Source organism: Cervus elaphus, chromosome 18, assembly GCF_910594005.1.
Source record: "Cervus elaphus chromosome 18, mCerEla1.1, whole genome shotgun sequence".
Lineage (NCBI taxonomy): Eukaryota > Metazoa > Chordata > Mammalia > Artiodactyla > Cervidae > Cervus > Cervus elaphus.
In genome coordinates, this window is record NC_057832.1 from 87,555,479 (window position 1) to 87,583,094 (window position 27,616).

Below are 27,616 nucleotides of genomic sequence, written 5' to 3' on the forward strand. Positions count from 1 at the left end.
TAATAGTGTACCTCAACTATACTTCAATAAAAAATTTTCACTTTTGCTTATCTAAAAAAAAAATGTATATCTTCACAAAGCTTATATATGAATTTACAATAAAAGCACTATTCATAATAGCCAAATGTGAATATAATCCAAATGTCCTTCAATTGATGAATGGATAAGTAAAATGTAGTATATCTATTCAACGGAATACTATTCAGCCATATAAAGCAATGAAACACTGACACACAGTACAACATGGAGGAACCTTGAAAACCCCATGCTGAGTAAAAAAACCACTCATAAAAGGACACATCAAATGATTCCATTTACATGAAACATACAGAAGAGAACAATCCATAGAAACAGAAAATAAAATAAATTAGTGGTTTCTAGGGGCTAGGGGAAGGAAAAACAAGGACTGAATGCTAATGTTGTTCCTACTAAGGATTACAAAAATGTTCTGAAATTAGTGGTGATGGTTGCACAATTCTGTGAATCAGCTAAAAAATGAAGGAGTATATACATTAAAAGAGTAATTTTATGGTATGTGAACAATATCTCAATAAAGCTGTCATTTTTTCAAAGTCACATACTGTAGTATGATTCCATTTATATAACACTAGTGAAAAGAAAAACTCATAGTGACAGAAGACAAATTAGGAATGAGGCAGTGGTAGATGTGACTATAAAAGGGTAGCATAACAGAGATCTTTGTGGTTATGGAACAGTTCAGTGTCTTGAATGTGTTTGTGATTACATAACTCTACACATTTGTGTATTAAAATGGCATAGAACTATACACATACACTACTAAAGTCAGACTCCTGACTTTGTCACTGTACTATAATTATGTAAAATGCAATCATTGGGAGAAACTAAGTTAGAGGTCCATAGAACTTCTCTGTACCATCTTTGCAGCTCCCTGTGAATCTAACTATTTAAAAATAAAAAGTGAGAAAAAAATTTAACTCCAATGATCTTCAAATTTCATCTTAACCAACAATATCCTAATTATTAACATAGCTCCCTATGAGGGTCTTAATACCCCAAAATTATACCCTAACAAATAGATGTAACATATTGTAGACTTTGAAGCAAATATGTTTTTCACTGCAAACAAATAATGGCATGCCACTCCAGTACTCTTGCCTGGAAAATCCCATGGACGGAGGAGCCTGGTAGGCTCCGGTCCATGGGGTCGCAAAGAGTCGGACACGACTGAGTGACTTCACTTTCATGTTTATTAGTTTAGTACTTGTTTGGAATCAACCAAATACTGCTATTCATTCTCTTCAGTGTTTAGCACACTGCTTTGTACACAGTGGGTACTCATGAAATATCTGATTATGAATGAATTCTGAATCTTTAGGTCTCAGACAACAAACTGAGCTCCATTCCAATACTGAAAAGTCTAGTCTAAAGGCAGTATCAATACAGTTTAGAGCATCTTTCTTTCATTTCTTAGAGTAGTTTTAGGTTTATAGCAAAATTGAGAGGAAAATAGAGTGCCCATATACCCTCATACATGCATTCTCTTACCCATTATCAACATTTGCCACCAGAGTCGCACTGCTACAACTGAAGAAGTGACAATGACACATCAACATCTTACCTAAGTCATCTTCTTGTCCAAAGTCCAAGTTTCTCATACTCTGAAAAAATATATTTCTTATCTAATTGTACTTCTACAGTTTATATAAAGATACTTCTTTGAGTCTCTATGCTATGCAATCACCACTCTTTCTAGTTTAAATAAACACTAGTTGTACTCATAAACCTTTGGGGGATAAGAGCAACTTTTTCAATGACATGATGTCATTGTGTGTGTTGTGTCAGAGGACCCCAGAATTCAGAACAGCATCGTGCTTAGCTTGTGTCTGCCCACTCATATGGGTGTCCCCAAAGAATCAGATCCTGGCTTTCCCTACTTTAGTTACAATTTAAGGATAAGTAATATGGACCTCCATGGGATTAGGAGTTGAATTTTATCCTGGAGGAAGCTCTTTAAAACTGATTTCACAATCGAAGATGGTTAGGAGTAGGGTTTACAATGGCACATGTGAGTTCAGCTGCAGTTCAATAAACACTATTCCCCAACATGCCGACACATATCTATACATTAAAGTAGCTGATTTCCTGTAGTTCTTCACAGTACTCATTTCATGTGCCATCAGTTCAGTTCAGTCGCTCAGTCATGTCTGCTTATTTGCAACCCCATGGACTGCAGCATGCCAGGCTTCCCTGTCCATCACCAACTTCCAGAGGTTACTCAAACTCGTGTCCATCGAGTCAGTGATGCCAGCCAACCATCTCATCCTCTGTCAGACCCTTCTCCTCCTGCCTTGAATCTTTCCCAGCATCAGGGTCTTTTCCAGTGAGTCAGTTCTTCACATCAGGTAGCCAAAGTATCGGAGTTTCAACTTCAGCATCAGTCTTTCCAAAGACTATTCAGGACTGATTTCTTTTAGGATAGACTGGTTTGACCTCCTTGCAGTCCAAGGTACTTTCAAGAGTCTTCTCCAAACCACAGTTCAAGGCATCAATTCTTTGGCACTCAGGTTTCTTTATAGTCCAACTCTCACATCCATATGTGACTACTGTAAAAACCATAGCAGTCATCGCGTGCCATATATAGCTTGATTAATACCAGAACTTGAGTTTATGAGAGGTTCACTCTCAGATTTCTGGCTGACAAAGTATAAAACAAAGAATGAATAGCTATGATGATTAAGTTCCCAATAACTCTGACAATACATGTTTTTTGGTAGGATGGGTCAAATACAACTTGGACCTTAGGACTTGTATTTCCTACACTGAATCTTTACCATGGGACTAATAGACACTACATATGTCATATACAGATACACACAGGCATACTTTCATCCTGCATTCTCCTAGGCTTCATAGCTACCTGAGATCATCAGAATAAATTGCTGCTGGTATGAGTACATCTGCTACACTTCCAGTACCTGGCATCAGACCACATGTTCTGACAAACAATTTAGATACAGATCAAACTTATCAGCATAACATACCATATTCCATGAAATGACTCTTGGGTTCTCCATCTTCACTTCCTAGTGTATCTCATCCACACTCTATAGTCCAGCCATAACACACCACCTGACCTCCTCACATCTACCCAGGCATTTTCATGTCTCCCATTTCTTTGCTTGTTGTTGTTGTTGTTATTTGCTCAGTCAATCATGTTAAACTCTTTGCGACCCCGTGGACTGCAGCACACCAGGCTTCCCTGTCCTTCACCAACTTTCGGAGTTTGCTCAAACTCATGTCCATTGAGTCAGTGATGCCATCTAACCATCTGGTCCTCTGCTGTCCCCTTCTCGTCCTGCCTTCAATCTTTCCCAGCATCAGGGTCTTTTTCAGTGAGTCGGCACTTTGCATCAGGTGCCCAAAGTGTTGGAGTTTCAGCTTTAGCATTAATCCTTCCAATGAATATTCAAAGTTGATTTCCTTTAGGATTGACTGGTTTGATCTCCTTGCAGTCCAAGGAACTCTCAAGAGTCTTCTCCAACACCACAATTTGAAAGCATCACTTTCTTGGCTTGGTTGCTACTTTTGCCTGATGTTCCTTCCCTTCCACTATGGCATTTTCCAGAAAACACCTGATCATCTTAAGAAACTAATCAATAAAAAAGTGCCCTCACTTTAAATACTTTATAGGCTCTATCTTATCTCATTGAATTTTTTTTTAATTAATGAGGTAAAAATCATTAAAACCTCTATTTTACAGAAGAGGAGGCTAAGTCACATGAAAGTTAAGTAATGCTCAGAGTCATCCAGTGAGTAAGTGGCAGAGCCCAAATAAAAGTCAGGTTTGTCCCAATTAGAAAGACTGTTTATAACTACAAAATTATCCCCTCTTCAAACCATTTTGTGATTCTATAGTAGAATCCTTGGTGAATTTTCTAAATATTCAGATATACTTAACTCCATACTGACCTGTATTATCAGATATCATGTTTCTAGAGCTCCAGGATCTAGATTTTGGAAGAGTTCTCTGGGTGACTCTAATATACAACCTGTTTGAGAACCACTGTCTGATGACATAAAAGGGCTTACAACAACTATTGACACTTAGCGTACTACTAAGAAATTGGATAGCTTCTGAAACGAATTTTGAAAATTTAACCATTTTTCATAAAAGTTAAATGAGACATATCTATTTTGCAAAAATGAGAATCTGTGGAGAAGTATTTCCAAGAGTAACTGCATTCTGGTAACATTTTAATTACATTTTATAAATTAGCAAAAATCTGTTTTCTAAAGAAAAATGAATTTAAATTAGCTTTCATTTAAATTCTTGACAAGGGATCAACTACAGTTGTGTGGAAAAGATCTGAAAATTTGATTGAGTGTGTGGCTGTCTCAGTGGTCCTCAGGCATCAGAAATAAAATCTCAACTAAGATGCAGAAATATCAATAATAGTTCAGGCTTCATACTACTCAGGGTCTCATGTCCCTGGAACAGCAAAGAAAGACATAATCAATTTGAAATGTGAGAAAACAAATGAAATGGCACATAAGAGTCCTCTGATATTTTGATAAGCGCTGTTTTCAAATGATGGAAACCTGAGAAGCAATAAAATTTTATTATGCAGGTTCTATAGGGCACAACTGAAGCAGCTGAGCTTGCACACACACATAGAGGACTTCCCTTTGCCACTTCATGCTTTAATTATCTTAATGCAAGGCTCCTTGCCTTTGTATTTATGTAATGTGAGGTATTTGAAATAAAATTTCTGGGTTTCTTTCTTTTTATTTTGAAGGACAAAACAGTTGCAAAGCACAGTTTTCAAATATTCATCACCCAGCTTTTGCTATTTACATCTTATCTACCCAGAGTAAGACTATCAAAACCAAAAAATTAAAATTGATACAATGTCACTAACTTAACTAGAGACTTGGAAATTTGACAAGTGTCATGCTAATGTACTTTTCTCCAAAACAGGATACTATCTAGGATCCCACATTGCAAATAACTGTCATAATCTCCAATCTTAGTTTTTGTCTTGCATAATCTTGACATTTTTGAAAAACACTGGTCAGGCAATTTACAGAATTTCTCAATTTGAGTTGGTCAGATATTTTCCCATGATTAGATTCAAGTTATACATTTGGGACAAGAAAGTGATTATGCAGCATAACAAAAGATCCATGATGCTGTCAGATCTTATTACTGGTGATACTAACTTGAATCACTTGGTTAAGCTGATGTCAGTAAGAGTTCCCCACTGTGAAATCAGAAGTTTTGCCTTTGTAACAGAGAGGGTAAAGAGATACACTGTGATTATACAGATATCCTCTTTTTTGTCATAATTTTAGTATGTTTACCTGAAGATAATTTTCAATTTCCTTCATTCTTTTATGTTTATTAGTTGAAATTCTACAATCTAAAGAGCTCTTTCCATTCCTCTACATTCACTGATTGATTCAACTATTTATTTATATTAGTATGGAGTCATGGATACTTACTTTATTCTATGGATTATAATCCATTACTATAATTATATTTATTTTGTTACTCAAATTGCCCTAATGTGGCTATTGGGAACTCTTTGAAGTTGCCGGCTTTGTGCTTTTGCCATGTTCCCATCATTTTGTGGGCACTTCTTCACTTCCTGGCACTACACAAGATGTTCCAGGCTTATATTGTATTTGCCAAGAAAAATTAGATGAATGATTTAGTACTGCTCAGAAACAAGAAAATAGACTCTTTTTATTTATTTATTTTTGCTCAGTCCCCCTGACCATTGCAGGCTCTGATACCTTTCTCCTCTTTCTGAGAATTTTGTTTTCCTTCATATTCTAAAACACCGCATTTGCCAGAGAATGCTAGATAAGTGCTAGGTAATTGTCAAATGACCAACATAGAAAACTGACATTTAAGGAAAGTCGTTTAAGGACAACCTAACCACTCATTCCCATAGGTCAAAAGACTTCATTTCTTTCCTTTTAACAGGAAACCCTTTCTTTAATTTTAAAAAAAAAAGTAAACAAATCTCCAACATTGTATTCATCTAAATACATTCATATAAATGTTTGAAACTACAACATTTACTTGCCTGACAATCAGTACAGAAGTTGCATATTGTAGTTCCATTTATTTATTAATCTCTTCATTCATTTCTATATTTTGGTTTGATTAGACACTTCCTGAAAATTCTAATTTGCATGAAAAAGTAGTTGCAAAGTATATGAACTTTTTGAGTACTACAAACTAACAACTATGTTAAGATTCTTTTGGAGAAAAATGATCTGGAAACTGTTTTTTAAAATATTAAGAAATACTTGCTTTTAAATTGAAACATTCAGGTTCCAGATGCTATGAAGCAGTAAGTATACTCTACACTGCCTCCTCTTGAATGTAGCTATCAAACCTGGACAGAATGAGTGGAGGAGCTTTCAGAGGACTCAAAAGTCAACAGCAGCAGATGGATAGGGAAAGAATAGAATTCAAACTCCATCATACAAGTGGTAAATTTCTCAGTTTTTTTAGTGTTGTATCCCCAGGAAACAAAATGAGCACTGAGATGCTGCAATAGATAAATGTTTGTGCACTCCCTACCAAATTCATACTTTGAACTCTAGTCCCCCAGTGGGACAGTATTTGGAGAGGGAGTCCTAGGGAGGAGATTAAGTCAAGAGAATGGAGCCCTCAGGAATGGGATTAACATCCATATCAAAGAGACCTCAGGGAGGCTGCTGGGGTGCCGGTAATTCTTTATTTCTTCATGGTGTTTGTGCACATTGTCACCTATAGTGAAAGATCATCGATTCTTATTAAAAATAATAATAAATGATAAAAGAGGCTTCAGGGAGCTCCCGTGTCACCCCTTCCACTATGAGAAGATCAACTGAAAAAAACAACTATCTATGAAACAAAAAGTGGGTTCTAATCGGATACCTTTTGAGCTTCCCTGGTGTCTCAGATGGTAAAGAATCCTCCTGCAATGTGGAAGACCTGGATTCAATCCCTGAGTTGGGAAGACTCCCTGGAGGAGGGCATTTCAACCCACTCCAATATTCTTGCCTGGAGAATCCCCATGGACAGAGGAGCATGGAGGGCTATAGTCCACGGGGTCACAAAGAGTCAGACACAACTGAGTGACTAAGCACAATCAAATACTGACTATGCTGGTGCCTTGATCTTGGACTCCCCAGCTCACAGAAATGGGACAAATGAATTTCTATTGTTTATTTGTAACTCCACCAATGGTGTTTTTGTTATAGCAGCTCAAATGAACACAGGTGCAAACAAAGAAAACTCCAGTAGAAGCCTATTGTTTTAGTTCAAGGAATAATAGGAAAAGGGAATGCATAACTCAGAGAGTGTAGAAATCTGGTTTCTGCTTTCTTTTATCCATCCCCCTGCCCCAGCTCTCAGCCAAGGCTGAGGTGACAGTGGGAGCATCAGCTTTGACTAGAAGAGGCAATGATGGGAGCCAGCAAAAGCCAAAATTTGAAGAAAGGGGAACATTCCTTTAAGTTTGATGGAACTGCATTTCAAAAAAAAAGTGGAGTCAAATCCACTGCTCTTTTTCTCTCTCTGTCCCGCTGCTACCTGGTCCCAAAGACAAGTGCAGTTATGGAAGTGCACAGGAGAACACAGTAACTACAGTCACAGCATTCTGGCCACAAGACCAGAAAGAGGTTCCCTACAAGTTACCAAGGAGATAATAAGAGAGAAACTTGGGAATATGACTGCATAAGGTTGTTTATGAATTCTTGGGCATACATATGCAAGGGTTGAATTCAACAAACCACATTTTGAGAACTGAACTAACAGATACAACACCACCCAGATCTATTAGGTGGTGCATGCACAGCACAGATTTGGATACCTCTGCAAAAGTCTGGAAAACTGAAGTGACATTAGAACCACAACCCACAGAAAGCTAAGCAGAACTTGTAGCCTGAGTCCCATCACCTTGAAACCACCAAGTGTGATACTCTGACTAATAAGCCATATTAATATGCATTTGGTCATCTGAAACACACATTCAGTCACAATATTTCTCATGTATTTCTCTCTCACAGTTCCCCAAACTGTTGGAATTTCCTGAGCAATAAAAGCAACAGGAGAATCTTTTGCTGTATTTGGTCTCTCATCCTCAGTTCCTGAAAGAGTCATGAAGGTGAAATAGGTATCTAGTTATTCATAACAAGCCCCTTTTCACCACATCTGAGTTTACGTTAATAAGGTGACTTTTAGGAAACACCTAAAGATGAAATCTAACTGCCAGGGGAAACAAACATTAAATAGAAGGCTGGAACTTTCGCTCCATTTCCTGATTTCTGAGGAAGGGAGAAGGGCTGGAGGTTGACCCAATCACCAACAGCCAGTTATTTTATCAATCATGCCTTGTAATGAAATCACTATAAAACCCCAAAGGAAAGGGGTTCAGATAGCTTCCAGGTTGGGGAACCAGAATGCTTCCATGTGCCACCATGCCAGTCCTCAAACTCCACAAGGACAGAAGATCCTTCATTTAGGACCTTTCTCTATGTATCTTTCATCTCATTGTTGATTTATATCCTTTAATATCCTTTATAATACAATAGTAATGTAGCATGTAAACAAATTTCTTGAGTTCTGTGAGACACCCAAACAAATTAAACAAACCCAACCATTCACCACAGTGCAGTCTGATCCATTAACACGGCAGAAGTCTCACTGGCATGAGGGTTCAAACAACTTCTGACCAAACACTGACTGGGTATTAAGCTACTCTGACCCAGAGGCAATGTCTAGGAAGCTATGTTTAAAACTAAAATCACATTTATCCCTAGAAGCCTGAGCAATTGCTTCTGAGAAAGCAAAACCAGTCCCAGAGAGAGTCCCCAAGTGACTAGTCCCTGGCTAAAAGTAGGGCAAAATAAGGTAAACTCTCTGAACTGTTATAACAGGCTCTAAGCCATATACGCATACAAGTGTAAAGGATAAAAACCTAACTGGCTGAGAACAATCTTTGACCACTAACTGGATTATGTCTACCCAGGAGTGACCACTATGTAAAAAACAAAAACAAGTTAAACCAATCTGAGCTGGAACGTTAGAAGCTGTGCAAAAAAGACTTCACAATATTAATGCAGTCAAATCATGTTGTTTGACCTCACAAACAACAAACTGAGTGAGTTTCAGTCACTCAGTCATGTCCAACTCTTTGTGACCCCATAGACTGCAGCACACCAGGCTTCCCTGTCCTTCACCATCTCCCATAGCTTGCTCAAACTCATATCCATTGAGTTGGTAATGCCAGCCACCATCTCATCCTCTGTCATCCCCTTCTCCCCCTGCCTTCAATCTTTCCCAGAATCAGGATCTTTTCAAATGTGTTAGTTCTTCACAACAGGTGGCCAAAGTATTGGAGCTTCAGCTTCAATGTCAGTCCTTTCAATGAACACTCAGGATTAATTTCCTTTAGGATAGACTGGTTGGATCTCCTTGCAGTCCAAGGGACTCTCAAGAGTCTTCTCCAACACCATAGTTCAAAAGCATCAATTCTTTGACTCTCAGCTTTCCTTATGGTCCAACTCTCACAACCATACATGATCACTGGAAACACCAAAGCTTTGACTAGATGGACCCTTGATGGCAAAGCAATCTCGCTGCTTTTTAATATGCTGTCTAGGTTCTTCATAAATTTCTTCCAAGAAGCAAGTGTCTTCATGGCTGCAGTCACCATCTGCAGTGATTTTGGAGCCCAAGAATATAAAGTCTTGTCACTGTTTCCATTGTTTCCCCATCTATTTGCCATTAAGTGATGGGACTGGATGCCATGATCTTTGTTTTTTGAATTCTGATTTTTAGGCCAGTTTTCTTACTCTCTTCTTTCACTTTTATCAAGAGGTTCTTTAGTTCCTCTTCACTTTCTGCCATAAGGGTGGTATCATCTGCATATCTGAGGTTATTGATATTTCTCCCATCAATCTTCATTCCAGCTTGTGCTTCATCCAGTCCAGCATTTCACACGATGTTGTTTGACCTAGTAAACAACAAACAAAGCAACAACTGGGGTAGGGGGATCTAAATTACAAAACATGCAAATAAACAGTAAAGTGCATCCAATACACAGAAAGAAAGAGCTGGCAATAGAAACTGCCTTTGAAGAGGCCCAGTCGGTGGACTTAGCAGAAAAAAACTTCAAAGCAGCTATTATAAATATGTTTGAAGTACAAAAGGAAATCATGCTTAATTATAGGAAGATGTGAGGACAATATCTCATCAAAGAGACAATATCAATAAAGAGAAATATTCAAATTATTAAAAGGAACCAAATGGAAATTCTTGAGTTGAAAAGTGGAATAACTGAAATGAAAAATTCACTCAAGAGGCTCAATTATATATTTGAATTGTCAGAAGAAAGAATCAACAAACTTAGAGATAAACTAATAGGAATTATTCAATCTGAATCTCAGAAAGAAAAACAAATTAAGAAAACTGAACGAAGTCTCAGACAAATGTGAAACACTATTTAATGACCAACATACACATAACTGGAGTACCAGAAGAAGAAAAAGATGAAGAATATCAAAAAATAATGGCTTAAAACTTTACAAATTTTATGGAAAACATTAATCTATACATCCAAGAAGCTCAATGAACTCTAACTGGGATAAATGTAAAGAGATCAATACACAACCAGACATAGCATACTCATAAAGTTCAAAGACAAAGAGAAAATTCTGAAAAGAGCAAAAGAAAAATGACATCACATAAAAGGAACCCAAGAAAATTAACACATAGCATCTCATCAGACACCATGGGAATCAGAAGGCAGTGAAACAACATACTCAAAGTGCTGAAAGTAAAGATTGTCAAACAAGAATATTGTATCCAGCAAAACTACCTTCCACAAATGAAGGCAAACTAAAGATAAACCCAGATAAACAAAAGCTAAGAGAATTTGTTGGTACATAATACACTATAGTGAATACCAAAGAAAATTCTTTAGGCTGATACTAAATGATACCATATAGCACTATGAACTCACACACAGACACACATAGAGAATACCAGGAAGATAATCACTTAGCCATCTATAAAAAGCAATATAACTGCATATTTCTCCTCCTTTCATCTCTTGACATATTTAAAATGATATTGCAATAAACAATATGTAAATAAATGTATTGTTGACCTATAGCATACAGAAATATATTTGACAAAATAGTACAAAGGGGGTGAATAAGGGCAAAAAAAATCTCTGTTAGAATAAGGAAAGGACAACAAATCTAATTCAAATCTATAACTCAAATCCATAAGAAAACAAAATAGCATAAGTAAAATTAATATTAATATTAAGAATTCTATAAATATAGATTATTGTTGTTGTTCAGTCACCCAATCATGTCTGACTCTTTGGACCCTGTGGACTGCAGCATGCCATGCTTCTCTGTCCCTCACCATCTCCCGAAGTTAGCCCAAGTTCATGTCCATTGCATCAGTGATGCCATCCAGCCATCTCATCATCTTACACCCTTCTTCTCCTTCTGCCCTCAATTTTTCTCAGCATGAGGGACTGTTCCAGTGAGTCAACTGTTCACATCAGATGACCAAAATATTGGAGTTTCAGGTTCAGCATCAGTCCTTCCAACAAGTATTCAAGGGTGATTTTCCCTTAAAATTGACTGGTTTGATCTCCTTGCTATCCATGGGACTCTCAGGAGTCTTCTCCAGCACCACAGTCCAAAGGCATCAATTCTTCAGCACTCCACTTCTTTATATAGTCCAGCGCTCACAACAATACATGACCATTGGGAAGACCATAGACTTGACTACACAGACCTTTGTTGGCAGAGTAATGTCTCTGCTTTTCAAGACACTGTCTAAGTTTGTCATAGCCTTCCTGCCAAGAAGCAAATGTCTTCTGATTTCATGGCTGTAGTCACCATCCACAGTGATTTTAGAGCCCAAGAAAAGGAAATCTGTCACTACTTCCACCTTTCCCCCTTCTATTTGCCATGCAGTAATGGGGCCAGATGCCATGATTTGGGGCTTCCCTGGCTCAAATGGTAAAGAATTTGCCTGCAATTCAGAAGACCTAGGTTCGATCCCTGGGTTGCGAATATCTCCTAGAGGGGGGCATGGCAACCCACTCCAGTATTCTTGCCTGGAGAATCCCCATGACAGAGGAGCCTGGAGGGCTACAGTCATGGGGTTGCAAAGAGTCAGACACGACTGACTGACTAAGCACACACACAGTCATGATCTTGGGATTTTTAACATTTAGTTTTAAGCCAGCTCTTTCACTGTCCTCCTTCACTCTCATCAAGAGGCTCTTTAGTTCCTCTTCACTTTCTGCCATCAGAGTGGTTCAGATCAGTTCAGTCACTCAGTTGTGTCCAACTCTTTGTGACCTCATGAACTGCAGCACGCCAGTCCTCCCTGTCCATCACCAACTCCCAGAGTTTACTCAAACTCATGTCCTTTGAGTCTGTTGTCATCTAACCATCTCATCCTCTGTCTTCCCCTTCTTCTCTGCCCTTCAATCTTTCCCAGAACCAGGGTCTTTTCAAATGAGTCAGTTCTTCGCATCAGGTGGCCAAAATGTTGGAGTTTCAGCTTCAGTATCAGTCCTTCCAATGAATATTCAGGGCTGAATATTCACACACATAATACGTCTGAATTTGTTCATCATCTGAAATGTGTCATACACACTCAAAGATAAACATCAATTCTACTTTTTAATCTCTTGTCTACTAAGAATTATATCCAGACAAACTGTTTTACCTCAGATCTTCATCAACTGTTTTCCAGTTACAGGGAGCACGGTATGTACATATTTCCCAGCAGTATTAGAAACAAGGATATAATTTTGCTTGATTTGTATAACCCTCTCAGGGCTATGCAACTGAATCTCAATAAATATTAATGAATGTCATTCAAAAAGCAATCTTTGAAATACATCAATGGTGCATGTGTGTATGTGTGTTCATGTGTGCACATGCATGCCTGTGTGTATATGGGCTTCAAAAATAGCTTTATATTTCGGGGAGCTTCTGACACTTACTATATGAATACTGAAGGCTTTTCCCCCCAGATGCTCAGATAATTTGCCAAAATGTGCTAAAACAAAATCACTTAGAGACTATGAGCTAACCTAGAGATTAATAAACCCTCCAACTTCACAGGCTTCCACAAATAATGATATGAAAACAACAGATAATTTTTAAGTGATCAAATATTTCAAGACTTCACTCTGTTTGTTTCTATGACATATTTATCCCATATGAAAGATTGGCTAAAGGAGTTGTAATGGCCTTCTGGGACAGGAAGAATAAGGTTTCTGTAGAAAATGTTAAATTAATTTTGATGGTGATGCAAAGTTAAGGAAGGGTTGTTAAGGGCTGGCTTGCTGCCACAGGGTGGGGTTTTGTTTTGGTATCCTTTTAGGGCCTGCAGGTGTTTGGCACCAGTTAAAATCAGGGCCAGCTGTGATATTTCAGTTCTGATATTTCCCTCCCAATAGTTCTCAGAAGTGATGCTTTAGGGTGATGTCTTACACCTGATGTCTTCAACTTGTGTGGTACAAATATGAAGACTCTGTTAAACAACACCAGTTTTGCGACACCCTTTGCCCTTTCTTTCCCACCCACAGGTCATGGCATCAAGGAGAAATAAAAATATTCATCAGAGGTCCAATTATTCATATATATATATATATATTTTAATTGAGCAGCTCATTCAAAAATGGTCATACACTAGAACCACCAAATATATGGTCTTGAGCAAAATAGAAAAGGCAGGATAACACATTCTCTTTTGATTCTCATAGTAGATAATAATGCTTTTAAACCCTCTCAGTGGTGAGATCCATACCTATTTTTGCAGGAATTTGAATAGTTTCTATTAAAAGCTACATTTTCTTTTAAGTTTATTTGGGTTGGAAAACCTCAAACCACAATGTATTTCATGCACATGTTCCCAAGGGTATGTTAAATAGGACCATACTGAGGTCATCTAGTAAGATTTTTAAGCTTTTTAAGAATTCTTTTAATGTACTGCACAATCTTGGCCTGATTAAAAGAAGATATTTTAAGAAAGCACTTGGAAACATGACTGACTATTAAAATCTATATGCAGATAATCTATATTATACTTCTATAATGCATAGAGTTTTCCACAGATAATGTATCGCTGAGGGAGAAAAAAACAATAAAACTCCCACTAAAAGGGTTTTGGATCAAAACTTCTCAGAGCTATCAGTAAATGCAGACCAAAACCCCCTGTAGTATTCTTGATTGACTTAACAGTGGATGCCTGCAGGATCATTTTAACTGTGCAAAGGCCTGCAGCATATAATCAGAGGATAAAAGGTAGACAACCTTGCATCTATCCAAGAAAAAAATCATTTGTAGTTTCAATTGAGTCAAAAGGCAAGTTTTCTCAGATCATAAGACTATGAAGACATTATTTTGGTTAGGAATAGTTTCAACCATCAAGTAAACTTGTCTACCATGTTCAAACCAGAGATGAAATATAAATGGTCCACCTGATAACTAGGTTCACAGAAAATTCTCTCCTGCTCTTTGATTCTTCTAATTTTTTTTTTTTTTTTTTGGTTAGACATACCCCTTTTCACTTCATCAAAGTTTCACTTCCTGCGCCATGTTCCAGGCCTTGTACTTCACCCAAATCAATTTTCACTTGAACTAGCAGCTGTGCTGGCCAGGCGCACATGGAGAGCTGGGCCCCGGGCGCCAGTGGCGCAGTCCCACATCCGAACAGAAGTGGCCAGTTCCATGTACCGGGGGCCAAGAAACTCCACAGCTCATCAGGGAAAAACAAGGGAGGACACCTTGAACGGAAATCATACTTTTATAGAAAATGGAAAACAAAAAGATTTTCAGTAATCAGAAAAATGACGGGCTGAGCACTTTTTGGCACAAAGTTTGCGGATGCATTTCCTTAAAAGGATATTAGCTAGAGCTTGATGTCAAGCTGATGATCCCCATCCTCACAGCTACACTGGATTTGCCTTTATCCACTACATGATGATAAGTAAAAGATATCTTTTAGTAAAGTATAACTGTGAAGGGCACCATAACCAGAGCTATTACTTTTTACTGAAAATTTACCATTTAACAATGCCTACTATGTGCCTTTAATAAACATTATGCCATTTAACTTTACAGCATAGAGAAAAGGTTCTATTTCATTACTTTAGTATTGAAGAAACTGAAGCCTAGAAATCTTATAAAACTTCCCAATGCTTCTGATTCCATGGTCTTAGCTATTGTATTATGCTTAGTCCCTGGAGTTTCCCAAAGGCTTCTCAGCCAGCTCCACATATAAGAGTTAGTCAGTCCCACACAGGGGGGATAGTAGCCACTTGATTATTTGGAAACCTATACTTTACAGAGTTAACCAACTCACTCATCCCCTGATTCATGCATCAGTGAAACTTTACTGGGTACTTGCTACTTAAGTCAACTTATAATTTATTTTTCAGAAAGTAAAAGAATTACTAAATTAATGCTAAATCCCTAGCATCTGGTACGTAATAAATGTTGAATACAATAAAAGGTGTGTTAAATGAACTTTCAGAGTAGTTCCCTTTTAGATATTATCTTAAGGTATGTTTTCTTTAATAATTTATTTCATACAAAATTTTCTAAATTAATTTATTTATTTTAATTGGAGGCTAATGACTTTACAATATTGTAGTGGTTTTTGCCATACATTGACATGAATCAGCGATGGGTGTTCATGTGTTCCCCATCCTGAACCCCCCTCCCACCTCCCTCCCCATCCCATCCCTCAGGATCATCCCAGTGCACCAGCCCTGAGCACCCTGTCTCATGCAATGAACCCGGACTGGCGATCTATTTCACATATGGTAATATATATACTGAGCGACTGAACTGAACTGAACTGAACTGAATATACATGTTTCAATGCTATTCTCTCAAATCATCCCACCCTTGCCTTCTCCCGCAGAGTCCAAAAGTCTATTCTTTATATCTGTGTCTATTTTGCTGTCTCCCATATTGGGTCATCGTTACCATCTTTCTAAATTCCATATATATGCATTAATATACTTTATTGGTGTTTTTCTTTCTGACTTACTTCACTCTGTATAATAGGCTCCAGTTTCATCCACCTCATTAGAACTGATTCAAATGCATTCTCTTCAATAGCTGAGTAACATTCCATTGTGTATATGTCCCACAGCTTTCTTATCCATTTGTCTGCTGATGGACATCTAAGTTGCTTCCATGTCTTGGCTATTGTAAACAGTGCTGCAATGAACATTGGGATATACATGTCTCTTTCAATTCCGGTTTCCTTGGTGTGTATGCCCAGCAGTGGGATTGCTGGGTCGTATGGCAGTTATATTTCCAGTTTTTTAACGAATCTCCACACTGTTCTCCATAGTGGCTGTACTAGTTTGCATTCCCACCATCAGTCACTCATTATCAGAGAAATGCAAATCAAAACCAAATGAGGTACTATCTCACACTGGTCAGAATGGCTGCTATCCAAAAGTCTACAAACAATAAATGCTGGAGAGGGTGCAGAGAAAAGGGAACCCTCTTACACTGTTGGTGGGAATGCAAACTAGTACAGCCACTATGGAGAACAGTGTGGAGATTTCTTAAAAAACTGGATATACAAAAATTTTTAACTCCCTGTTTTTTTCATCTTCTACAGTCCTATCAAAATACCTAACGACAGAGAATCCTTCTAAAATAGCCGAACACTTCCAGGCATGGGAAAAGATGATACCCTTATTTCTTGTGCCAAACAGTCTTACATACAATTGTCATAGTAATCTTTGCTCATATTTAAAATGCATTAATACTACACTGTTCTCTAGTCTTTCTAAAAATCCAGATACTTTTATACATAGATTTTGGTATTTAAATTCCAAAGAAGAATGAAATCATGTATAAGAGAAACCAACTCTATTCTTGCAACTAGAGTACGACCATCAATAACCATAACTGAATGATGAAGAACTTTTCATGCTAGAGCTGTAACAATTAGAATTTGGTTTTGGTGGATAAGAAGGTATTTTTCAGAGACTTTTGAGGGAGCAGAAAAAATTGGTATCCTGGCTTAGGATATATGATATTCTCTATTGAAATTTTGTTTCAGCACTAAAAATAAGTCACAGACCAATGTTTCTATTACTAGAAACTTCCTGTAGGTCCAAAGGAGTTCCGATCCAAAAATGAAAGTAATCAAACTGATCTACAAGGGAAAATTGAGAATGAAAATTCTATTTACCCAATATTCAATTTGAGCCAGCCCACAAAGTGAACAATTTTAAGTGTGGGATCTTAGATCCTTGTTTATCAAAGCCTAAAAAATAAGTAACCCTTGAATATATCTAATAATTTTTAAAATAACATGACTGATTTGGTGCTTTTATTCCTAATGAAACACAGGTGGAACCAACAGAAATGCTGGTGGAAGAACTCTCACGGATTATCTCTAGAGAAATGTGCCCTCAAATTGAGTTAAACAGGAAGTCCTACACACCTCAGTTCTACTTGTAAGCAGGGGAATAATGGTAAAACCCACCCATTCCCCAAAAACAGCTTAAAGCCAAAGCTTGGCCTCATTCAAACTTATGAAGTGAGATAACTGGCCCTCTGGTCTCTTACATTCAGGGTATACACACTGTTACTTCATCACAAGGAATCAGCAGCGTTCACCACAGATGTAGTGTAGTGGGGACCCCTTCACAAAGACTCAGTCCATATCAAGAGGACCCCCTTTCCTCCAATTCTTATTGACCATTCTTTCACTAGGAACAAAGCATTTCCGTAATCATCATCTGGCCAAAAAAATAGCACAGAGCAGAATTCCTGCGTTAATCACCTTTGTTTTTTTCCCTCCAGTAAATACTGAAATCATTGATTTGAATACATTTCAATTTTCCTTTAAACAGATATTTGTGTAAGATAAAGGTACCAAAGTTAGTTAGGTCAGTTTTCTCCCTTAAAAAGTGTATTCCATTTTCAGCAATTTATTTCAAGAAAAATCTACCATTATAAAAATGAAAAAAATGAAGAGAAATACTATCATTTTGAAATGTTGGAAGCTGACAAAATACATGAATAATCACAGTGAAAGTTTCAGAGAAGAAAGGAGCTCCTCTATATTATGGGATTAATATGTGAATTTGAGCAATGGTAAATTGCTTGTAGTAAGGCTGATTAAATAACATCAAAACTTATTATTCTGACCTTATCTCAAAATAATCATTTGAACTGTGTTATAGAAGAAATATTTTTTCAGATGATCCCAATTTCTGAAACTCAAGGAGTCTGTAAACAATGTACAGTATGAATCTCTATTCAATTAATTTATTCTTCATGAATATTGCACATTATTCAAAGCATATAGATGTCTCTAATCAGCAAAATTAATGACGACTTCTCAGTCCATTTTAAAATAGCCATATGAAAAAAAAATTAAAAATAACTAAATAAATAAAACAGCCATGTGGTAGGGGGGGCTGTGACTGTGAGAAGCACACATCTCTTACTCCTGCCTCCTCCTGCAGGGAATGATCTCTGAGCGCCTGACCCCAACTCTCGATTGTTCTTATTCCATTTTTCAGGAAAAAACAAATGCCCTGACCTTGAAAATGTCATGTAGTGACTGCTGGAGAAATATGTTAGATCTAATTGATATAAAGGTATAATTGTAGACAGCCAGTTCCAAATTCTGATTATTTTTTTATTTTAGATGCATAATTTAACCTAGTTCAGTCACTCAGTCGTGTCCGACTCTTTGCGACCCCATGAATCGCAGCACACCAGGCCTCCCTGTCCATCACCAACACCCGGACTTTACTCAAACTCATGGCCATCGAGTTGGTGATGCCATCCAGCCGTCTCATCCTCTGTCGTCCCCTTCTCCTCCTGCCCCCAATCCCTCCCAGCATCAGGGTCTTTTCCAATGAGTCAACTCCTTGCATGAGGTGGCCAAAGTATTGGAGTTTCAGCCTCAGCATCAGTCCTTCCAATGAACACAGTAAAAAATCATGTGATATGACTTTTCAAGATCAATGGCTAATGTACATTTATATGAATCAGTCTGGATAGAAAAAAAGAGATAAATTCTTGTGTTTTTAACCAAAACATACTACAAATTTCAAAAACAAACCTGGGGCTCTGCAAACACATTCTTCATGTTGTTAATTGGGCCATACGGGACTCCACTTCCTTCAAAGAGCTGTAACCACTTGCTGGTCATTTCTTCCTTAAACCTAGGAACAGACAAAAAAACAGATGCACATTTATACTTAAAGAACACAATATTTTTTCTCATATAGCCCTCTTTGAAAGCAACTGATAATGACAAAAATATGTTTCTTTAACTTTCCTTGTGCCTAGTTTTGACAGAATGTTGCCAATGTGAAACAACTTGAGTTGCCCTGTAAGCAATAAGAATATTCACTCAGGTCCCCTTGTTTAAAAACCCACCATAGAGTTGAAATTCCTATTTCTTCCCCTATGAACTTTTTGACAGAGAGTCCCTCAGAGAAGAAAGATTAGGTATAAAATGAGCTTTTGTATTAACCGAGCTTCAAATGTGGTATTGAGCACTTGACAAATTTAATAGTGACAATATAATATTACTGCAGTTTTGAGCATAATGTCTTTTACAAAGTGGTTTTTTAGATCTCAGGAATAGTATATGAGGTTAAGATAGACACAGATATGCTAAATTATTCCTTGAAACAAAAAATAAACTAGTGAATCTATTTTAAAAGAAAGCATTATATTTAAGGCACATCAGAATTAATAGGCACAACCACTGGTCTAAAAAAAAAACCTTAACTATTTAGTTACTTGCACTGTGGCTTACTAATCAGAGCAAATAGAGACATACAAAGACTAGTATCTAAATTCATCCAAGTCCTTTACCTCTGTTTTGTTTCCACTATAACTTAGAATTGGACTTCTCAGACCCAAAAGCTTATTTGATGTCCTTTTTCCTCTATTAGGTCTTAAGGGAAGGGGACCCACTTCATTAATGAAATATACTGTCTTTTGGCTTTCTGTTAAGATAGTGAACACAGGAAAAAAAAATCTTGGATCCTCATAGACAACTCAACACTCATAATTCATAATATATGAAGAATTTTAGAACTGTTAGCTGTTAAAATAGCAAATTTTTTTTAGTTAAGTAATAATATAGGTTAAAAGGGATTTTTTAAAAGAGTTAGCTATAGTGAATTATTAGCAGCATATATTGAAGTATTAAAGTATTAATGCTTCATCAATATGGAAGAACTACTGGAAATGTAGAAATATTTAATATTCATGGGCTTCTATTCAGCTCTTTTAGACATAGCTAGAGTTAATCTCAGATCAGTAGATTCTATGGGAATTTGTCAAAGATGGATTTCTTCCACTATTTAAAAAAAGGATAAATACAGTATCAATATTTTAACCATACTTCTTTCATTGCCATCTAACAGATAAAAAGAAAAAGATTGAATTAATGAAGTCTCTGAAAGACTACATATGAACAGTTGTGCTCAATCATAAATTTTTATATAAGGATCTAATAGAATTTTTTAATGAAGGTAGGATTACATTTCACTAGGAATGTAGTTAATCCTATTTATACATCCACTTGTTTTACAACCATCTAAGAAGTGCCTACCATACACCAGGCATCGATTGTTGTTGTTGTTGTTTTGGTCACTAAATCTGACCTTTGTTGGACTTTTTGTGACCCCATGGACTGTAGCCCACCAGGCTCCTCTGTCCATGGGTTTTCCCAGGCAAGAATACTGGAGTAGGCTGCCATTTTCTTCTCCAGGGGATCATCTGACCTAGGTATCAAACCTGCGTCTCCTGCACTTGCAGGCAGATTCTTAGCACTGAGCCACCTGGAAAGCCCAGGCATTGATTACTGCCTCTAAAAATATTGCCTTCCTTTTCTTCTCCATTATGATAAAGACTTTTCACTACACACATTAATTATGGCTCAATAATGTTAACTATCCCAATTTAATATACAATAAAATTTCTCACTTCTAAGTACTGAAAGATATTCTGTCATGGGAACACCACAACCCAAGATTAAATGTCTTGAATTAGAGGATTCTTCACACCCATGTTTTCTGCTCAATGACTATTAAAGTCATATCCTGGCCAAGATTTCCTAAGATATATAGACAGATAGATATCACCAAAATGATATATGTTGAAAGAATAGAAGTGGTACTTTGAACCTGGAACCTTTCCAATCAGGGTATCAATTATTTAAGTGTTAATAAACAGAGTGTTATAATGGTTAGTAGGGTACATTTTCAAGACAAATGAATTTATCACCACTGAGCTCACCCAAGTGGCCTGAAAGATATGCACAGAAAATGCATGTCAATATCTAAACAAACCCATAGCTGCAGACTTGCCAACAAAAACTCAGGGGAATATTTGAAGTTTTAGTATTTATATAAGCTTTTCACCACTGAGCAAAAGAGAGGGATTTATTTCACTTTATGGAAAACATCGGATGCACTCTGGATGTGAGACTGGAGAGAAATGCAGTGTCTGGAGCTGAAGTGTGACCACTGTTTGTGTATTTGTGTGGGTGTGGGCGTGGACGTGTTCACAAATGCCTTAAACTCGATCAGTCAGAGACCAAACATCACTGCATTCCACTACTCCCAGAGGACATACCCATCATTTTCTTCTGAAAATCTATCTCTTGATCTAAATCTGATGTAGAATCCTTTCCTTTATCTATGCAAAAAGAAAAACAAAATCTGTAAGCACATGTTTTTATGAACCACAAAAATTTTGCTAAAAAAAATGGAAAGAGCTGATTTAAGTCACTCAGGGCAACACAATCCTGAGCTAAGACAAGAAGGGTGTCCTTGGATCTGGCCCCGAAGCTAGGGGCCTCCTCCAGGAACTCATAAAACAATTCAGACTTAATTGTGAACTTAATAAACCAACTCATATATTTAATTCTACTTTTCTGTTGAATTCACTTGATGCCAAATGGTTACTGTTAATCAGATTACACCATTTAGGAAGACTTGAGTTTAAATTTCTTAACATCAAAATTTAACTTATAAAACAACCCGAATTCTCTTTAGAGACTAAAGTTGCAGCCAAATTCAAGACCACAGAGTAACCAGTAAGAAATCCATGCCATGAAGGTAAGATTTGGAAATAATCAATAAATAATTATTAATAATTGTTATAATAAATGGTAATTATTTCATTAATTAATAAAGTTTTTAATTATTAATCATTAAGGAAACTATTAATAAATGCTGGTCATTAATTGATCTATATCTTATAGATTTTATCTTCACAAGCACATTATAAGGTAAGTATTATTCTCCTTTGATCAAAAGGAAACTCAGATTCAGAAAAATTAACCTGCTCAAATTCATATAGCTTCCCCCCTCCCAATGTTTTTGAGATATAACTAACAAATAAAAATCACATATATTTAGTTTGTATAATAGAATTTTTTAAGGAGAACAATGTGATGATTTTAAAATATGTATGCATTATGAAATGATTACCAAAATCAAGTCAATCAATGGATCTATCACCTCACAGTTATCATTTCTGTGTATGTGGTTAGAACACTTATTTGTTTTGAGTATTTGATATAGTATTATTACCTATAACTACCATATTGTACATTAGACCTCATAATTTTTCATCTTTTAGCTGACAGTTTATTCCCTTTGACCAGTATCTCCTCATTTCCCCCACACCATATCCCCTGGCAACCAGCATTCTACACTCTGGTTCTATGGGTTCAACTTTTTTTAGATTCCACACATAAGTGAGATCACACAGTATCTGTATTCCTATGTCTGGCTTATTTCACTTAGCACTAAGATGCTTCTTCACTTTCATCCAACATACCTCAAGGCAAATCTCTTTACATGAATACTCATTCATTCCTATGCTTTTAACAAGAGTTTGTTGTGTGCCAGTCATGGGGATTACAACAATAAAAAAGAAAGTCATTGTATTCAGAGACCACATTGTCTAATGGAGAACACAGTTACGGAAATTTATGAATTACAGTGCAGGATGCTGAGACAAAAATATGAATGAATAACTTCCAGCTGAAGCACCAAAGAGGGAGACCTGCACAGGGCCTGGGGAGTCACAAAGGGTTCAAAAATGAGGTGACACTTGAGCCAGGTGTTGAAGGATGAGTCAGAATCTTCCATGTGAAAGATGGGAAGAAGGATCTTCCAGGCAGAAAGATCAAGGTGTACAAAACCCAGTCTGGAAAGAATCTGAAATCTCCTGTGTCTTGAGTAGCAAAAGATGAAATGGAAAAGGGAGGTTAGAACCAAAGGATGAGGCACCTCATGAGCTCTGCTAAGGATATTGCATTTCCACTGGCAATGAGGAACCCAGAGAGGTCTTTCATTAGGGGGCTGACAAAATCAACATTGATACTGAGAACAGGAGACTGATGAGTTTACAGAAAAAGAAATTTGACAGGAGGCACCATGCTGTCTACCCCTGATGCTTCTTAAATCTGCCTCCTCATCAATATCTTCCCTATTATTGTCAACTGGAAGCAAGTATTCTATTGAAAAAATAAGTTTTCCAGACATCCTTACACCTTTTTGTTACTATGTTATTTATCTGTTTACAATCTATCATTACTGCTTGAGCCTCTGAAATCTGACTTGGTCATCAACACCTTTTGTTACCCAGTCTCAAGGGTCTACAGTGACCACTTGATAGACCCAATATTCTTTCTACAGTCCTCATCCTACTTGCTTTCTGGGCAATATTTGACGCTGTGGATCTATCCTGTATTTAACTCCTATGATACAATACCTTCTTGGATTTTTAATATCTCTTCTGCCATTTCTGTTTCTTTTATTAATTCTTTAACTTTTTCCTTCTAGTCCCAATAGTCTTCATTTTCTTTTATGCACTTAAGGAATCTTGTTATTGCTATGCAGATGATACCCAAATTCATATTTCTAGTCCTAATCTTGATTCAGTTCTCCTTTTCTGGTTACCACAGAATATTTCCACTCAGCTGCAATATTACCCCTGTAAACACAACTTGCCCATGGATGATTCAACCTCCATTTTCCCCATAAACCTAATATTCCACTTTGCCTGAACTCAAATCCTTGGCTAAATCTGGAACTTTGTCTTATCATTTCTTATAATTTAAATATAATTGTACTGAAGAATCAACTTTTCAAAAGTTAAGCTTTATTCCTCTAGTCCCACTGTTACTATCACTATCCAGGCCTTTGATTCATCACACATGGTCTATGGCAATAATTGATTAAAAACTTACTGCCTCCAGGGACTTCCCTGGTGGTCCAGTGGTTAAGAGTCTGCCTTCCAGTGCAGGAGACACAGGTTCAATCTTTGGTAGGGGAACTAAGATCCTACATGCCTCAGGACTACTGAGCCTATGCACCACAACTAGAGTCCGTGTACCACAACTAGAGAAACCTAAGCACTGCAATGAGAAGCCTGTACATTGCAACTAGAGAGAAGACCCCACATGCCACAATGAAAAGCTCATGTACCTCAAGGAAGAGGCAGTACAGTCAGTTCATTAACTAATTAAACTATAAAACTTACTGCCTCCAATTTCCTCCTTTCCATAAATCACAAATTTTAGATGTCTCAAATCCATCCAACTGCTTTCTTCCCCATGATCATTACCTCCTTGCATACTAGAATAACAGACTACTTCTTGACTGTTACAGCCCCATCACTTAAAATATAGTCGGCACTCAACATTTGCTGAATGAATGAATATATGACTCTTTGGGAATAATAAGAGTTTGTTTATTTGCCTGGTGCACAGCAAGTCAAACACTGAGACAATGCGGTTTGCAGCAGAGGAAGGGCTTCTTCCCAAAGCAGCCAAGTCAGGAGACAGGGGAAAAGTCTCAGATCTGTTTCCCTGAAGGCGAGGGGCTGGGGATATTTAAGGGGTAAAAACTGAGGCATGGGGAGCAGCATGGGGAAAGGTAATTGCAGATACGAAAAAGGGGAGGCGGTGGTTGTTCTGAGCAGATGGAACCAAGCCACAGGCTTCTTTGCCGGAGACGTACTCAGAAAATAGCAGCACTAGCCTGCTATGAGGGTGAAGATTCTGGCCCTCTGACATCAAAAGGTCACAGAGTTGATATTTGCACATGCCCAGACAGAGGATCGGAGGTCTTAACCCATCTCAGTGATCTCAGGCTGGAAGTGGACACAGCTGACTCCAAGTTCCTAAAAAACAACTCGGGCAAACATCCTATTGCTCTGGTTATGTGACTCTTGGAGGACATGGAAGCTTTTATAAGAAACAATCAAAGCAAGGCTAACCAGTAAGGGCAGGTCACAATTCACCATTTATCTAAGGTTAACTGACAACTACCCTAGGTTTCACCTCAGTCACATTAGCTTGTAATGTTTCGATTTAGGGACTTTCTATGTTATCCAGAGAACCACAAGATTCAAATGTAAGATATGAACATATTAGAATATGGCTTTATGTTACAAAAGCATTCTTTAAATCACACAATGATTTCTTCATATAATTGGAAATATGAATCAACTTACTAAAAAGTTTTGTATATATATGCATAAGTAGAAATGTATACCTGTCTTGTTGCTATACTATCTCTAATGGTAGAAACATGGACTTACCAACTACAGACTTCTGAAAATAAATTTAGATGTTTATACATCAGAAACCCAAAATCCATTAATCTTTTTAAATTTTCACATGTTAGTTCTATCCCCTTACACACACACACACACACACACACACACACACACACTGGTGGATATCCCTATTAGACCATGAAGGTGGCTCTCCAGAATAGTGGAAAACTCTCTTAGCACACCATCTTCTTGATACAATGACGACTAGACCCAGAAAACTGTGCTTTTAAATTCAAAATAGTTTGGGGAAAAACCTAGAAACCTAAATAAATATCTTGCAGAGACAACAAAAACATTGGAGAATTACAAAATGTATTATTTTGTAAGCTGGTAAAAACTGAATACAAAACTTTACAAAGAGCTTCCCCGGTGGCACTAATGGTAAAGAACCCACCTGCCAATGCAATAGACATGAGACAAGGGTTTGGATCCCTAGGTCAGGAAGATTCCTTGGAGGAGGGCATGGCAACCCACTCCAGTATTCTTACCTGGTGCCATGTGCAGAGGAGCCTGGAGGACTACAGTCCATAGGGTCACAGAGAGTCAGACACGACTGAAGAGACTTAACACGCATGCACCAAGCATCCATATAACATAAAAGTTTTTGAATGAGTTTATCTCAATATCATAGCAAAGCTTCCCAAAGATGTTTTTAAATTATGGTTGTTTCTGAAGTATTCTTCTCCGAGTACTATTTTCCTCAATGTCCTTTTTCTGGGGGGAGGGGGTGCCACACCGTGTGGCATACAGGATCTTAGTTGGCAACCAGGAATCGAACCCAGGCTCCCTGCAGTGGAAACACAGAGTCCTAACCACTGGACCAAGGAATCCCCCTCAACACCACCAAAGATTCTTAAAAGGAAATTTGGGAGTATTATCCACTATAGTTAGTTTTTAAATTATTAAATTTAGCTTTTATATTTTACTGTTGTGAAATATTTCAAATATGCCCAAAAGTACAGGAGTAGAAAAGTATAGAAAATAACATAAATATTTATGTGCTCTCACCCACTCACATTTTTCATAACACCTTAGCACATTTGCTTCATATTTTCATGAAACAAAATCTTACAAAGCCTCTTTTGTATCTCTCCTTGACTTTATTCCCCTTTTTATTTACATCAGAAGTAACCACCATCCTAGATCTTGTGCATCTCTCTACTCATGTTACTGCACTCATATTACACATGTATGTGTCTGTTTGAACAATTCACCACAGGCATTATAAAGTATCATGTTGTGCATTTTTCACCTGTATACCGCAACTTGATTGAACATTTTAATTTCAAGATCTATACATATGTGTGCATATAGACTTGGCTCATTCATTTTATCCACTGGGCACATGCCTGTATGAATATTTCACAATTTATGTCTTTTCATATTAATGATCCATTGTATCCAATTTCTTACTATTGTACACAATGCTTCAGTAGAACCTTACACATTTCTCTGCTCATATGGGATGGATTACCTGCAATAATATATACAGAGATAGAACCGCTGAGTCATAAAGTAGGCACAAGAACTGCTGAGTCTTAAAGTAGGCACGTTGTCAGCTGCCTTAGATTTTGCCAAATTGCTCTTCAATGTGGTTGATGTCAATTTCTGCTTCTACCATATTCTCACCAATTTTTGTTACTGTCAGAAGCAACTTTTGCCAGATAGAGGTAGAATGGAATCTCATGGTTACTTTAAGTTGTATTTTTTTCCCAACTGGAGCAACTAAGCATCTTTTCACAGACTTTTTTTTTTTTTCCTTTTGGTTCTTTCCTCTTCATTTCCTTTGTTCTTTTTCAGACAAACCATTTTTCTTTCCTTATTGACTTATATGAATATCTGCATAGTCTACATACAAATCTTTTACTAGTTACACACATGGCAAATTTCTTCTCCTAAACTGTAGCTTGTCTTTTGGCTTCTCAGGATTTTATTTTTTCAT

At 37.2% G+C, this 27,616-nt stretch overlaps 1 protein-coding gene across 4 annotated transcripts in view; it reads right to left on the minus strand.

The window, feature by feature from the left end:
- Positions 1-27,616, minus strand: part of SUGCT (succinyl-CoA:glutarate-CoA transferase) — a 734,496-nt gene that overhangs the window by 395,124 nt on the left and 311,756 nt on the right. For 2 of the 4 annotated variants that reach the window (XR_006334867.1, XM_043871981.1), the window contains exon 12: positions 19,139-19,241. Coding sequence is in view for 3 of the 4 variants with exons in the window: in XM_043871981.1 (XP_043727916.1) it covers positions 19,139-19,241 (103 nt within the window). In the remaining variant the exon portion in view is untranslated. Of the gene's footprint in view, positions 1-14,328; positions 14,814-16,200; positions 16,258-19,138; positions 19,242-27,616 lie in introns of those variants that run through there. The other 2 variants (XM_043871983.1, XM_043871984.1) reach the window with 2 other exon arrangements.